At 44.5% G+C, this 14,205-nt stretch overlaps 1 protein-coding gene across 1 annotated transcript in view; it reads left to right on the top strand.

Moving 5' to 3' along the window:
- Window positions 1-14,205, top strand: part of LOC143983852 (arachidonate 12-lipoxygenase, 12R-type-like) — a 225,244-nt gene that overhangs the window by 153,977 nt on the left and 57,062 nt on the right. The window contains exon 10 of the mRNA XM_077483951.1: window positions 9,904-10,073. Within this exon, the coding sequence (XP_077340077.1) occupies window positions 9,904-10,073 (170 nt within the window). The remainder of the gene's footprint in view (window positions 1-9,903; window positions 10,074-14,205) is intronic.

The following is a 14,205-nucleotide window of genomic DNA, read 5'->3' as shown; positions in this document are numbered from 1 at the left end:
TTTTTGTAGGCAAGGCTTGGAGGTTTTCTTGATGAGACGGGTGAGTCAGTGTACTTTCTATTTCACGGTCTGGTTCTGGTGTTTGGTCCGTCTCTTCCTCAAGTGGTATGTCTTGGTCCTGTGAAGAGTTGTTTTGCGCTTGTTGCCTTCTTTTTTCTTTGTCTTTCTTATCTCTTTCTCTTTCTTTTATCTCTATTTTCAGCTTGTGAACTTCTTGTATGTTGTTGTTGCTTTTCAAGCTGTTGTTTCTCCATTACCCCTGTTTGCGTGACATATTTAATCATTGCGCCGGGGCTGGTAACCAGACTCCACCGAGGCGATTTTGGGGTAGCTCCTGTCTTCGATGTCTTTCCTTTCATTTATCCGGATACAGCAGCGCGCTCTGATTTATTTGTATAATTCTCCTCTTCTCTTTTCTTTTCCCCTTTCCTCCTTAATGCTTATTTAAGATATCTCTTTTGTGGTTATGTCCAACCCTTGGGGGAAAAATGGTGGTTGCTAGACTAAGTGTTAGTATACCAAAAAAAAGATAAAAAAAAGGAGAAAAAAAAACAAGAAAAGAAAAATGTCTCCAGGAGAGCGCCTTATTCTTTGTTATATGTTTGCATATGTTTGCAATCCCATAGTTTTGATCCACTGCGATAACCTTAAAACTTACACAACAACTGCACGCCTACTGGTCCTCAATTCTGGGTGCTGTCATATGGTACTTACAACCCCGGGAAGGTAATGTAGTATAAATTTACTGTCCAGAACTAATAGCAGGCAGCCATATAAAGTTACACAAGTATTCAGTTCTATCCCTTCTTTCCTTTCATCTTTCCATTAATATTTAAAAGATTCAATTTGAGTATGGAGCTTTTTGTTTATTTTCCGTGGGTCTCGCGTTAATCACACCATGGTTATTTACAGTACTATCCTCAAGAACTAGCACTCCTTCACCTTCTTACTGTCCTCACTTAGAAGGACTTCTACAGTGCCGTTTTTCTGAGGTTTTAATAGCTAATAATATAAGTCCACATACCCTTTAGCCAAGTACTCTCTCTCCAGGCATCTCGTATTGGTGTTGCTGGAACATAGGCGTCTCCTGGAGCTTTAGCGACCTCTTTTGTCAGTATTGATACTCCATGGGTCTTCTGCGAAGTGCACCGTGCCTCCTTCGACAGCAGAGGGCGTCCGGCGCAGCCGTTCCTCCGGAGGTCTCCGACCTCGCTCGGGATACTGTCCCTCTCCGGGAGTCCAGGAGTCGTGGCGTCCAAGCGTCACGGCCGGTGTCTTTCAGCGGGCTTCTCACTCGCCTCGCTGGGCTCACACTCGGGTGAAAGAGGCCCCGTCTACACGCGGCGCATCCGACTGCCGGCGCCGCCACACGGTATGCAAAAAACAGGGGGGGGGAGAGAGCGGAGGGAGGGGGGCGCCTACTGCATGTACGCTGAGGCTAGAGCCAGGATCAATGAGGAGGTACGAGCGGCGGCATCACTGCCGTGGCGGGAGACCCGATGCACACCTAACGTGCTAGGTGCGGACACACACCATTACTAGACTCCTCCCCCCCTGTCAGAAACATTCAATTAGAATATGATTAGTGTTGCAATGATATGCGCTATATTATTTTTTCTTTAGTTGCTAATTTTGTCCCACCACAAAAGTGGAGTTACCCTTTAAAGATAATGACTTACTTTCGTATTGATTTAAAAAGACCTTAAAGTAAAATGTATAGCTCTGAACTCTTTACTTCTTCCTAAATTAACTAAATGTATGAATAATACAAAATAAGATCTCACAACGTGCCACAACCCTAGATCTTATCATTGCGCTACAGAGAAACCTAATATAAATGAAGCAGCCACTTTAAAAAAAAAAAAAAATCTACCAAAAATAACCTCAAGGTAAATAGTGGCGCTAAACACACGATAATGTGAACAATAAACATATACATATACATATACACACACACACACACACACACACACACACACACATACATACCATACCCAGACAATAACAGTGCATACAATATGATGTCCAAACCTGGTTAAATAGTCAGTGATAAAAAAATCAGTTGATTGAGTGACTTGATACCATACCACGTGATAGAGAAACGTGTGTCTCCACTTCCGCAATTGGATGTACATTCTCTGACACTATTTGCTTTACACTCGAAATGTTCGGCCAAAAGAGTATTGTACCCCTCAGGGTTGTGGATATCCCTTCAATCAATCCAAACATCCAAAGACAAATAGGAATCCATAATATGCAAAGGAAAAAGAACTCCAAATAGTGCAATAACATCAAGAAAACTTAAAACCACAGAGGTCTAATGATAATATACATACAAGAAGGCAAAATAAAAAGCACATAGGTATGGTAAACAGATGCCAAGCATATCCCAGTCACAGCGGACATAAGGATGGGCACCGTATTTTACCCGACAAACAAGCCGGAGCATCACTTCTGGTGATAAGTAAACGGCACTTCCAGTTGCCATAAAGCAATCCCAGAAACAAAGTCGTAATGATGAAACGTGTCAGATCGTGGCGGTACGGCAACCAGAAGTGACGTTTACTTATCACCAGAAGTGACACTGCATTTGTACTGCCTTGTTTGTGCATATCCATGGGTACATGAAAAAGGAAGGCTCCACTAGTGTAATATTGTAAAAGCTCATTCTTTAAATATAAAAGCAATATCCAGTCCACTCACATTGTATAGCTCATGACATAATCGAGCAATCTCCTCCACTCTCACCACCTCCACACTGGCTGACACCCAGTGTTGGTCATCTTACTTTAAAAAAGTAATTAGTTAAGTTACAAATTACTTCTCCCAAAAAGTAATTGCGTTAGTAACTCAGTTACTCAGCAAAGTAACTGACTTTTTTTAGTATTCTATAGACGGGACTAGGGAAAGAAGTGAATGTCGCCGCCTCCATCGTGAGATTAACACCTCGCTAGCCCCGTCGCCTGGTATGGACTTAAAGGGGAACCCCTATGCCGATAAAACGACGTGTGGGTCCCCCAAAGTCCATAGCAGACCCTTATCCAAACATGCAGCCTGGCCGGTCAGGAAAAGGGGTGGGGACCAATGGAGTGAGCGAAAAAAGTGTTAATAAAAAAAAACACAACACAGGTTTTTAAAGTACTTTATTGGACAGCTTCGGGGGTCCTCTTCCGACTTCGGAGGTTGTCCCGGGGGATGCTGGGACTGTGACATCATAAGGGGTGGGGTCACAATGTGACATCACCCGGTGACCCCACCCCTTATGCCTATATAATTCGCAGCACAATGCGTCCCTGCCATTACGGCCGGAGAGAGCGTCGTGTCAACATCGGAAGGAAGAAGGAGGTGGCGGCGACAAGCCCGGGCCAACGCTAGTAAAAGAGCTGTAAAAAGATAGCAGAGGCCCGGCAGAAGAAGCGAAGAACGGGACAAAACCCCCGAAGTCGGTAGAGGACCCCCAAAGTCGTAAGAGGCCCCCGCGGACAGCGGCGGCGACAAAGGAGAAAGCCGGGCTCCTCTGCTAGTAAAAGAGCTAGCGGTAAAAGAGCAGAAGATAGCGGAGGAGCCCGGCGAGAAGACCCCCGAAGTCAGAAGAAGACCCCCGGAGCTGTCTAATTAAGTACTTTAAAAACCTGTGTTGCGTTTTTTATTAACACTTTTTTCCCCAGGTGAATGGGTAGGGGTACATCGTACCCCATGCTTATTCACATAGGGTAGGGTGCCGGAATCTGGGGGCCCCCTTATTAAAGGGGGCTTCCGGATTCTGATAAGCCCCCCACCTGCAGACCCCGACAACCAATGGCCAGGGTTGTCGGGAAGAAGCCCTTGTCCTCATCAACATGAGGACAAGGTGCTTTGGGGTGGGGGGCCGCATGTTGAGGGTATGCGGCTTGGTATGGTTCAGGAGGGGGGGTGCTCACTCGTTCCCACACCCTTTCCTGACGGGCTGGGCTGCATGCTTGGATAAGGGTCTGCTATGGACTTTGGGGGGACCCTCACGCCGTTTTTTCGGCGTAGCGGTTCCCCTATAAAACCATACCAGGAGACAGGGCCACTGCTGACGACTTTCCAATCGCTTTCACATTGTTAGGGCTATTTTACACTTGCTTCAAAACATGGCTCTTGAAGCCTCTGCCTCAATGCAGAGGTGTAGGAGGCACCACTCGACATCATACAATGGACCCGGGAGAGGGCATCGGCGTTCTGATGTTGTCTCCTGGATCTGTGCTCTACTCCTGGAGAGAAAGGAACCACCTCGTCACCCTGGCATTGGTGTGCTTATTTTGCCTCATCCAGGTCAGTGGGGTGTGGTCGGATACCAGGCGAAACCTTCTACCTAGGAGGAAATACCATAAAGAGTCCAAAGCCCACTTGATGGCAAGACACTCCCGCTCCACCACCGCATTGTTTTTCTCTGCTGCCGTCAGCTTCCTACTTAGAAAAACTATGGGTGCTCTTCCCCATTGATCACTTGAGATAGGACTGCTCCTAATCCTTCACTTGAAGTATCTGTCTGTACTACAAAATCCTTAGTAAAATCCGGAGCGACGAGCACCGGATCCTGGCACAATGCCGTCTTAAGCTTCTGAAAAGCTTTTTCGGCATTGTCATTCCACTTTATCATCACTGACTTTCTGCCTTTGGTCAGGTCAGTCAATGGTGCAGCAATGGTGGCAAAGTTGGGGACAAACCTCCGGTAGTAGCCAACTATACCCAAAAATGCTCTTACCTGCTTCTTGGTTAGGGGACGGGGTCAGTCCTGTATGGCTTTTACCTTACTCATTTGGGGCTTCACCAGCCCTTTACCCACAATGTACCCTAGGTAATTGGCTTCTTCCACCCCAATTGCACATTTCTCCGCATTGATGGTGAATCCTGATCTTCTCAAGGAGTCTACGACTGCCTGAACTCGGGGAAAATGGGACTCCCAATCAGTGATGAATATGACTATGTCATCTAGAAAAAACAGAAGAGTACCGTTGATGTGGATGCAAAGTTTTGTCCATGGCCCTTTGGAACGTAGCGGGGGCAGAGTGTAGACCAAATGGCATTATTTTGTATTGTAAGTGGCCTTTCAGGGTAGAGAAGGCTGTTTTCTCCCTAGCTTCCTTGGTCAGGGGAATCTGCCAGTACCCTTTTGTGAGGTCCAGCGTGGTGATATACCTGGCAGGACCCAACCTCTCAATTAGCTTATCTACCAGTGGCATGGGATAAGCATAAAACTTGGAGATTTCATTACGTTTTCTAAAGTCGTTGCAGAAGCAGAGAGAGTGCCACTGGGTTTGGGTACCAACACAATTGGACTCGACCACTCGCTCTGTGACTCCTCAATGACATCAAGCTCGAGCATTCTTTTGACCTTTTCAGACACTGTCACTCTATGAACTTCTGGGATACGGTAAGGCTTTAACTAAATTTTTACATTGGGCCAAGTTACAATGTCATGCTCGATGACATTGGTGAGACCCGGCAACCCTGAAAACATGTCCCTATTTTTTTGAAGAAACTCTTTTGCTTGCTGGGTTTGGGGCCTAGTTAAGGTAGCAGCCACCTGCACCAGGTCGATCCCTGCATGGTTCCCTGACTGTACCGGTACCACCGCGGATACCTGTTCTCTGTCTCTCCAGGGTTTCAACAAATTTACGTGATGGATCTGGTATGATCTTCTTTTCCCTGGCTGGTGTACCTTGTTGTTTACCTCACCCACTTTTTCTACTACCTCAAACTACTACCTCAAACTTGGCCAAGAACTTGCTCTCCACTGTGGGTATTAGGACAGCCACCCAGTCTCCTGCTTGAAACTGTCTGATTTTTTTTTTCAAAATGATTTTTATTGAAGTTTTCAATTGTACAGTTATGTAAGTATACATTGAATACAATATACAGTGTGAAAACAGGGTATATATGGCTTAATAACATTAGCAAATCAAGAAAAGACATACGCCTCACTAGCGTTTGCTAAATTGTATGAGGTTAAATGGGCAGTGGACCCAAAAAAGGATCAACATGAAAGTGAGGATAGTAGGATGAAGTTATAGTGGAGGGGGTGGTGATAGGAGAGGGAGGGGGTGGGGAAATAGGGGAGTGGAAGGAGAGCTGCGATATTACTGTGGATCAAAGATTGTGGCTACGGTTATACCATAATTTACACGGATTCAAGAGGGGCATTAGGTTGGGGTAATTGCGTTTCCCCCTATACAGGGTAGTCTCATAAATAAAGTGAGTTTGTATTACCGTAACTACTTCTACCAATTTGGGGACATCGGTTATCTTCCATTTTCTTGTCATCAGGAGGTTTGTGGCCAAGAGGACGTGGGTTGTGATTAGGCGGAGATTGGGCGGTATGTCGTCAATGGTGAGATTAAGAATTGTCAATTGTGGAGTCAGTGGAATGTGGAGGTGAAATACTTCCTGCAGTAGTGTCTCTACTTCGGTCTAAATCCGTTTTATGTGTGGGCATGACCAAAAAATGTGTATGAGTGAACCTGGTAAGTTACACTTTCTCCAGCATGCATGTGATGTATGGTTGTTGAATTTGGCCATTTTTTTGTGGTGTCATATACCATCTCATCGTATGTTTCTGTGAGAGTTCCCACAAGGCGGATCAAGCAGTGTATTTGTAAATAGACTTAATCGCAAGTTGCCACTGTTCCGAGAATTGAGACTGCATATCAAATTCCCAGTCTGTGAGGGGTTTGGCTTTGTTGAATGCACGTTTCTCTTGTAGGGTGGAGTAAATGATAGAAGTCCCCTTGGTGTTGTGTTTGCCTTGGAAGAGGAACTTCCATATAGTCAGTGGTAGTGATCCTTCTAGAGAAGGGTGGGCTGGGAGGCAATGTTGTATTCTATAGAATGTAAAGTAATCCCTGGTGTGGGTTTTGAACTTCAGTCGGATATTCGAAAATTAGTTGGTCTGTACCATCGGGCGGAGTCAAAAGTGTGGGACGCTAGTCCTGTCATCCAAGTAGGGATGTGTAGGTCTGGAGTTAGTCATTTTAATGTCTCGAGAGGGACGAGTATGGGTCTTAATGAGAGATTCACCCATTTGGTATAATGTAGAATTCTCCAGGTTTTGACTGTAGCTTGTATGGTAGGAGAGTAAAGGGACAGTTGTGGATTAATGGTGGTCGTGCTAAATAACCAGTTGGATAGGTTGGATCCTGGTGTCATCGTGTTCTCGATGTCCCCCCACAAAGTAGTAGTGTTTGCATTGAGCCATTCTTTTGTTTGGGAAAGTATAGTAGCGGAATAGTAATCCTTGATATCGACATGGCCCATACCTCCCACTGATCTGTGTTTGATGAGCTTTGCATGACTACAGCTTGATTTCTTGCCCTGCCAAACGAATTGTGTCAACGCAGATTGAAGAGATTTTAGGTACGGGTGTGGTATAGGTATAGGGAGTGTACGAAATACATACAACAGTTATGGTAGTGCCATCATTTTGAAAGCTACCAAGCGGCCCGCCCAAGAGAATTCATGTTTCGAGATCTTTTCCATTTCTCGGAGCATCATATGTTTGACATCAATGTAATTACAAGCAAAGAGCCCTTTCGCGGATCTAGTGATATTGATACCCAGGTAGGTGGGTGCTGTGTCTGTCCAAGAGTAAGAAAACGTATTTCTTAGGCCGCGTACACACGGGCGGATTGTCTGCCCAACTAAGTTCGTCAGACAATCCGACAGACAGTCCGTTCAAAATTTGAATGAACGGACTTGACCACACACGATGAGCAGACATTCCGCTGAAAGCGTGCCTGATGACGTGTACAGCACGTATGACGGGACTAGAAAAACGACGTCCTATACACTGCAATGCAACCTTCGGCCGTGTAAATCCTTTCTGAGCATGCGCCATACTTAGTCCGTCCAACTTGCCTACACACGAGCGGACTGTCCGCTGAAACCAAGTTTGGACGGACAAAACCAAGTTTGAACGGACAAAATTACGGAAATTCCGTAAGACTTTGTTCGTCAGACAGTCCGCTGAAAAAGTCCGCTGAAGCCCACACACGAGCGGATTGTCCGCTGAAACACGGTTCAGCGGACTAAGTTGGACAGACAATCCGCCCGTGTGTACGCGGCCTAAGAATGTTTCTGGTGATCACGTCTAGGCCTAAGTCTAGAATAAGGGATTTATGTTCATTCACCTTATAATAAGATATGTCACTAAACCGTTGCAAAAGTAGTTGAACCGAAGCCAGGGAAGGTATTGGGTCTGAAATCATCATTATCACGTCATCTGCAAATAAGTTAATCTTGTGTTCTAATGTGCCAATGGTGAATCCTCTTATATTGTGATTTGACGTGTTCTGCTAAGGGTTCCATTACCAGGTTGAAAATAAGTGGCGATAGGGGGCAACCTTGGTGTGTGCCATTAGTAATCGGGAAAGGTTTAGACAGTATTTCCGAGGTGTATACCTGCGCGGAGGGGGAGGAATACAATGCCATTATGGCAGACAGAATCAGTCCCTGGAAACCAAATTTAACTAGGGTTGCTCTCATGTACTCCCAATGAACTCTATCGAACGCCTTCTCTGCATCCAAGGATAGAAGCAAAGAAGGCGTTCGAGTCAGTCCAGCATTGTGTACAATATTGATGATTCTGCTTGTTGCATCAAAGGCTTGTCTTCCCTTGGTGAAGCCGGACTAGTCCCTATGTATTAGGAGGGGCATCAGGTCTATTAATGTATTCGCTATGAGTTTGGCGTAGATCTTAGTATCTATATTCAAAAGAGAAATGGGCCTAAAATTTCGTGTATGTGAGTGGTCCTTCCCTGGCTTTGGTAACGTAATGATCAAGGCGGACAACATTTCTGGAGGGAGAGATGAGGATGAGGCAGCGTCGTTGCACACTTTATATAAGAAAGGAGTAAGAATTGAACCAAATTTTTTATAGTACTCCCCCGTGAGTCCATCTGGATCCGGGGATTTGTTGGAGGGAAGAGCAGATATGGTGCGTAAGATTTCCCGAGGAGTGAATGGGGCATTCAGCGATTGAAGTTGGTCTGTTGATAGCTGGGGGAGTTTTATGTCCTGTAGAAAGGAAGATATGTCTTGGGGAGAGGGTTGTGTGGTAGAAGGGTCGTCTTTCAAGTTGTAGAGAGACTTGTAGTAATAACTGAATGCGTCTGCAATGGCAGAGGAGATTATTCATTTTTGATTCAAAGCTGGGTGGAGAATGTGGGGGATTTTGGTTTTGGCGTAATGACCTATAAGTCTAATAGCCATGGCTTTCCCTGCTTTGTTGCAAGTGGAGTAGTGTTTAGCTTGAAAATGAGTGTGGGCTTTTTGGAAGGATTCAAGTAAGTGAGCTCTTAATTCTTGTCTAAGTAGGCCTAATTTATGTTTAGTGGAAGGGTCAGGGTTAGATTGGTTTTGGCTTTCTAGTGTTTGAATCTCAGATGTAAGAGTTTCCAGATGCTGTGATCTCCTCCTCCTCTCTCTAGCTCCAATTTGCACAAAGATCCCCCTAGACATAGTATACATTCAAAAAACCAAGGATCAAAACCCAAAAATAAAAAAAATCATAAAAGATGACATATCTCCACACTCAATATTATATAATTTAATAATAAATAATGGAGCAGTTTAAATCTAATTCTAATTCTATATTTAAACCTGCATGCTCTAAAGTTTGTAATAAATATATTCATTTAATTTCGCACTAGGAGAGGTCCCTTGGATCTTTATGATGATGGTGTCTAAAGTGATTTGACACACTGTGTAATTTTTCTCCTTATACATTTTTTTGTATATGTTCCCCTACTCTTATTTTCCAAATTGTGTTTGATGCGTCCTTTATATACGTCAAACCACACGGACATAGCAGTACATACATACATACATGTGTAGTATGAAAATATTTTACACATATTTTGTTTTTCTGTATTCTCTCTGAAGGCTTTGGTGACTGGGAAAGGAGGGGTCCCAGTAATTCTGAGGAAAGCGATGGCTGAGCTGACCTATAGCAGCCTTTGTCTCCCTGATGATATAAAGGGGAGAGGAATGGAACACATTCCCAACTACTTGTATAGGGATGATGGCATGAAGATCTGGGCAGCTATGGAAAGGTAAAGATCTTTCATATTTAAAGATAAAAATGATTTAGTGTCAAAACTGAACTCCGGGTAAACAGCTAAATACATAGATGGGAGCTGATTTAAATGTATTTTACAAGTATTTAGTGCCATTAGTTAACGCACTGCTTTACATATACAGTAGCTGACAAAAGTGAGTACACTCCTCACATTTTTGTGAATATTTTATTCTATCTTTTCATGTGACAACACTGAAGAAATGACACTTTGCTGCAATGTAAAGTACTGATTGTACAACTTGTATAACAGTGTAAATTTGCTGTCCCCTCAAAATAACTCAACACACAGCCATTAATGTCTAAACCATTGGCATCAAAATTGAGTACACCCCTAAGTGAAAATGTCCAAATTGTGCCCAAAGTGTCAATATTTTGTGTGGCCACCATTATTTTCCAGCACTGACTTAACCCTCTTGGGCATGGAGTTCACCAGAGCTTCACACACTGCCACTTTCACGCCTCCATGACGACATCACGGAGCTGGTTGTTAGAGACCTTGCACTCCTCCACCTTCTGTTTACGGATGCCCCACAGATGCTCAATAGGGTTTAGCAGGGGTCAAGTCCTGGGGAAAAAAGTGTGGGAATTCCCACCCAAGATCCACTCCCCCACCAAAAAAAAAAAAAAAGTACACTCATATGCATATATATTTCACAGAAAATACAGTACATTTATTGTAAAGTGCCAGTTTACAAAAACAAAATAAGTTAACTTGTCAAACAGAATAATCAACACAATGGGTGATGATCTTTCCCTCGCAGGGAATTTCTAACACAAATACACCCTGTTCCAAATTCAAATACAGCAAATTAGAAAATATCCCACAAACTGGAATAACGTGGCCTTTGCCTTGCAAGATTATCGGCAACGTATTAAAAAACTCACGGATCGGATCATTCCTTGGATCAGAGTCACGGATCAGATCATTTTTCGGATCAGCAAATAATAATTGAATTTCCAAAAACCTGTGAAAATGTCACCACGATATAGTCCCCACTGCAATATACATCTCCCCCACTGTAATATACATCTCCCCCACTGTAATATCCACGTCATCTCCCCCAATAATATTTTGGCTGAGCATGGATGGGTATGGCTGGGTATTAGCAGAATATGTATTGGCAGGGTAAGTATTGGCAGGGTATTGCAGAATATTGGCAGGATAAGTATTGGCAGGCTATTGCAGAGTATTGGCAGGGCATGGCAGATTATTGCTGGGAATTGCAGATTATTGGCAGGGCATTGCTGGGTATTGCAGGGTAAGTATTGCAGAGTCTTGTCAGGGTAAGTATTGGCAGGGTAAGTATTGCAGAGTAAGTATCGTCAGGGTATGTATTGCAGAGTATTGGCAGGGTATTGCAGAGTATTGGCAGGGTAAGTATTGCAGAGTAAGTATCGGCAGGGTATGTATTGCAGAGTATTGGCAGGGTATTGCACAGTATTGGCAGGGTAAGTATTGCAGAGTAAGTATCGGCAGGGTATGTATTGCAGAGTATTGGCAGGGTATTGCAGAGTATTGGCAGGGTAAGTATTGCAGAGTAAGTATCGACAGGGTATGTATTGCAGAGTATTGGCAGGGTATTGCAGAGTATTGGCAGGGTAAGTATTGCAGGGTAAGTATCGGCAGGGTATGTATTGCAGAGTATTGGCAGGGTATTGCAGAGTATTGGCAGGGTAAGTATTGCAGAGTAAGTATCAGCAGGGTATGTATTGCAGAGTATTGGCAGGGTATGTATTGCAGAGTATTGGCAGGGTATGTATTGCAGAGTATTGGCAGGATATGTATTGCAGAGTATTGGCAGGGTATTGCAGAGTATTGGCAGGGTATGTATTGCAGAGTATTGGCAGCGTATTGCAGAGTATTGGCAGGGTATGTATTGCAGAGTATTGGCAGGGTATTGTAGAGTATTGGCAGGGTATTGCAGAGTACTGGCAGGGTATTGCAGAGTATTGGGTAATGCAGAGTATTGGGTATTGCGGAGTATTGGCAGGGTATTGCAGAGTATTGGGTAATGCAGAGTATTGGCAGGGTATTGCAGAGTATTGGCAGGGTATTGCAGAGTATTGAGTAATGCAGAGTATTGGCAGGGTATTGCAGAGTATTGGGTAATGCAGAGTATTGGTGGGGTATTGCAGAGTGCAACTTAATATCACACTAGTGACTAACCTGGTTTACTTCTCGGGAGAGAAGTAAACTGGTAGCTGTGGCTCCAGGAGGCCTGGACTGTCTGGCACTGGGTAGAGGGGAGGGAGGAGACAGTCCGGATCCCAGCGGCGTGTGTCTGTCTGTGCTGGAGGCCTTATGCGCACTGCCCACTGACTGCCCACGTGTATGGCCGACGTCATGTGACCGGTTGCTAGGCGCGGAGCGGCCCTAGTCTAGCAACCAGTCACTCGGGCGGCCGAGGAGCAGCGGACTACACACTGAATAGCCTCAGGAGGCTAATGGGAACCGCGTTCCCATTGTGGAAATAGTACGTGAACGCCATTCCCATGAGTTCCTGCAGGACTTGAGCTCTGGGGTTTAGGTCTGGAGACATGCTTGACCAATCCATCACCTTTACCCTCAGCTCCTTTAGCAAGGCAGTGGTTGTCTTGTAGATGTGTCTGGGGTTGTTATGTTGGAATACTGCGGTGCGGCCCAGCCTCTAAAGGGAAGGGATCATGCTCTGTTTCAGTATGTCACAGTACATGTTAACATTCATAAGAAATATAGAAAATGAGGGCTTGGACTTTTTAGGCATGACCACATAGGTATAATGATATAAAAAGCTATTTATTAAACATAGAAACAACATTAAAATCAACACTGAATACAGTCCATGTCATTGAGTAAGAAAATATGAACTGTACATAGCCAACAGAGATAACATGAAAAAATTGATGGTGGATGACTACTCATTCCATGATCAGATATTAAATTCCAGATAGAGGCTATCAAAACAGATTGAAGATGGTGGTAAAATCCTGAGCTCTACATGTTACGTGCCTTGCGCTTCTTCAGGAGAATCAAAAAAGACTTAAAGCGGGAGTTCCACATTTTTTTTTTAAAGTCAGCAGCTACAAATACTGCAGCTGCTGACTTTTAAAATATGGACACTTACCTGTCCAACTCGCCGCGATGTTGGCACCCAAAACCGATCTGTCACTCGGCTCTCTGGTGCTGCCGCTGGCTTCTTCAGTATGGGAATCAGGAAGTTCCCATACTTCCTGATTCCCATACTGAAGATGTCGGTTGCGGCTTCACTTCTCTGTTCCCTACTGCACATGCGCGAGTCACGCTGTGCAATACAGACAGTCCCTGTTGTCTCTGGGACCCGTGTGTTTCCCAGCAGACAGTGGGGAAGGGACAGGAAGTGGCGTAAATACCCGCAGATTCTGCGGCTATCTATGCCTGGAAGTGGGTGCAAATACCTGTATTATACAGGTATCTGCACCCCCTCCCCCCTGAAAGGTGCCAATTGTGGCACCGGAGGGGGGGGGGGGGTTCCGATGAGCGGACGTTCCACTTCAGGGTGGAGCTCCGCTTTAACATATTAAAAAAAATATTAATAGTGTTGAAAAGAAAAAAAAATTGTATATAGTAATAACTATATATGTTGAGTGATTAATCAACTAAAAAAGATGATCTTGATAGCAACAAGGGGTGCCAATACAATGTACAGGTAGAGGTATATAAGCAGTGCCTGAAAAACTGTATATAGTAGTCAGTCAACTCTCGACGTGTGTATCCAGCACTAAACAGGATCCTGGGTAAGGGACCCTTTATAACATCACAAAACTCCCTATAGGGATATCATAGCCCATAATAGGGTAGAGGGTATATGGAGTGAAAAGGTTGCTTGTGATCCGGGGGAGTGAAGGCTGGAGCAAATACCTGCTTATGACCATATGAAGAGGTAACCTTCTTGTGAACAGCCGCTCAGGTAGAGGCAGCTGTTCACAAAAAGGTTACCTCTTCGTATTTCTTTGTCTAAATCATAGGACGTGGCACCTGATATTTTAGCAGTATTCACAGTCACTCTGTGGCGATATGCAATAGTTTATTCATGTTGACATTCATGGTTCCCTCAATGAACTGTAGCTCCCCAGTGCGGGCAGCACTC

Source organism: Lithobates pipiens, unplaced genomic scaffold (assembly GCF_037356315.1).
Source record: "Lithobates pipiens isolate NorthernLeopardFrog02 unplaced genomic scaffold, aLitPip1_a1.2 Scaffold_16, whole genome shotgun sequence".
NCBI classification, from domain to species: domain Eukaryota; kingdom Metazoa; phylum Chordata; class Amphibia; order Anura; family Ranidae; genus Lithobates; species Lithobates pipiens.
The sequence above is the reverse complement of the archived record's forward strand: the minus strand, read 5'-3'. Positions and strand labels throughout refer to the sequence as shown.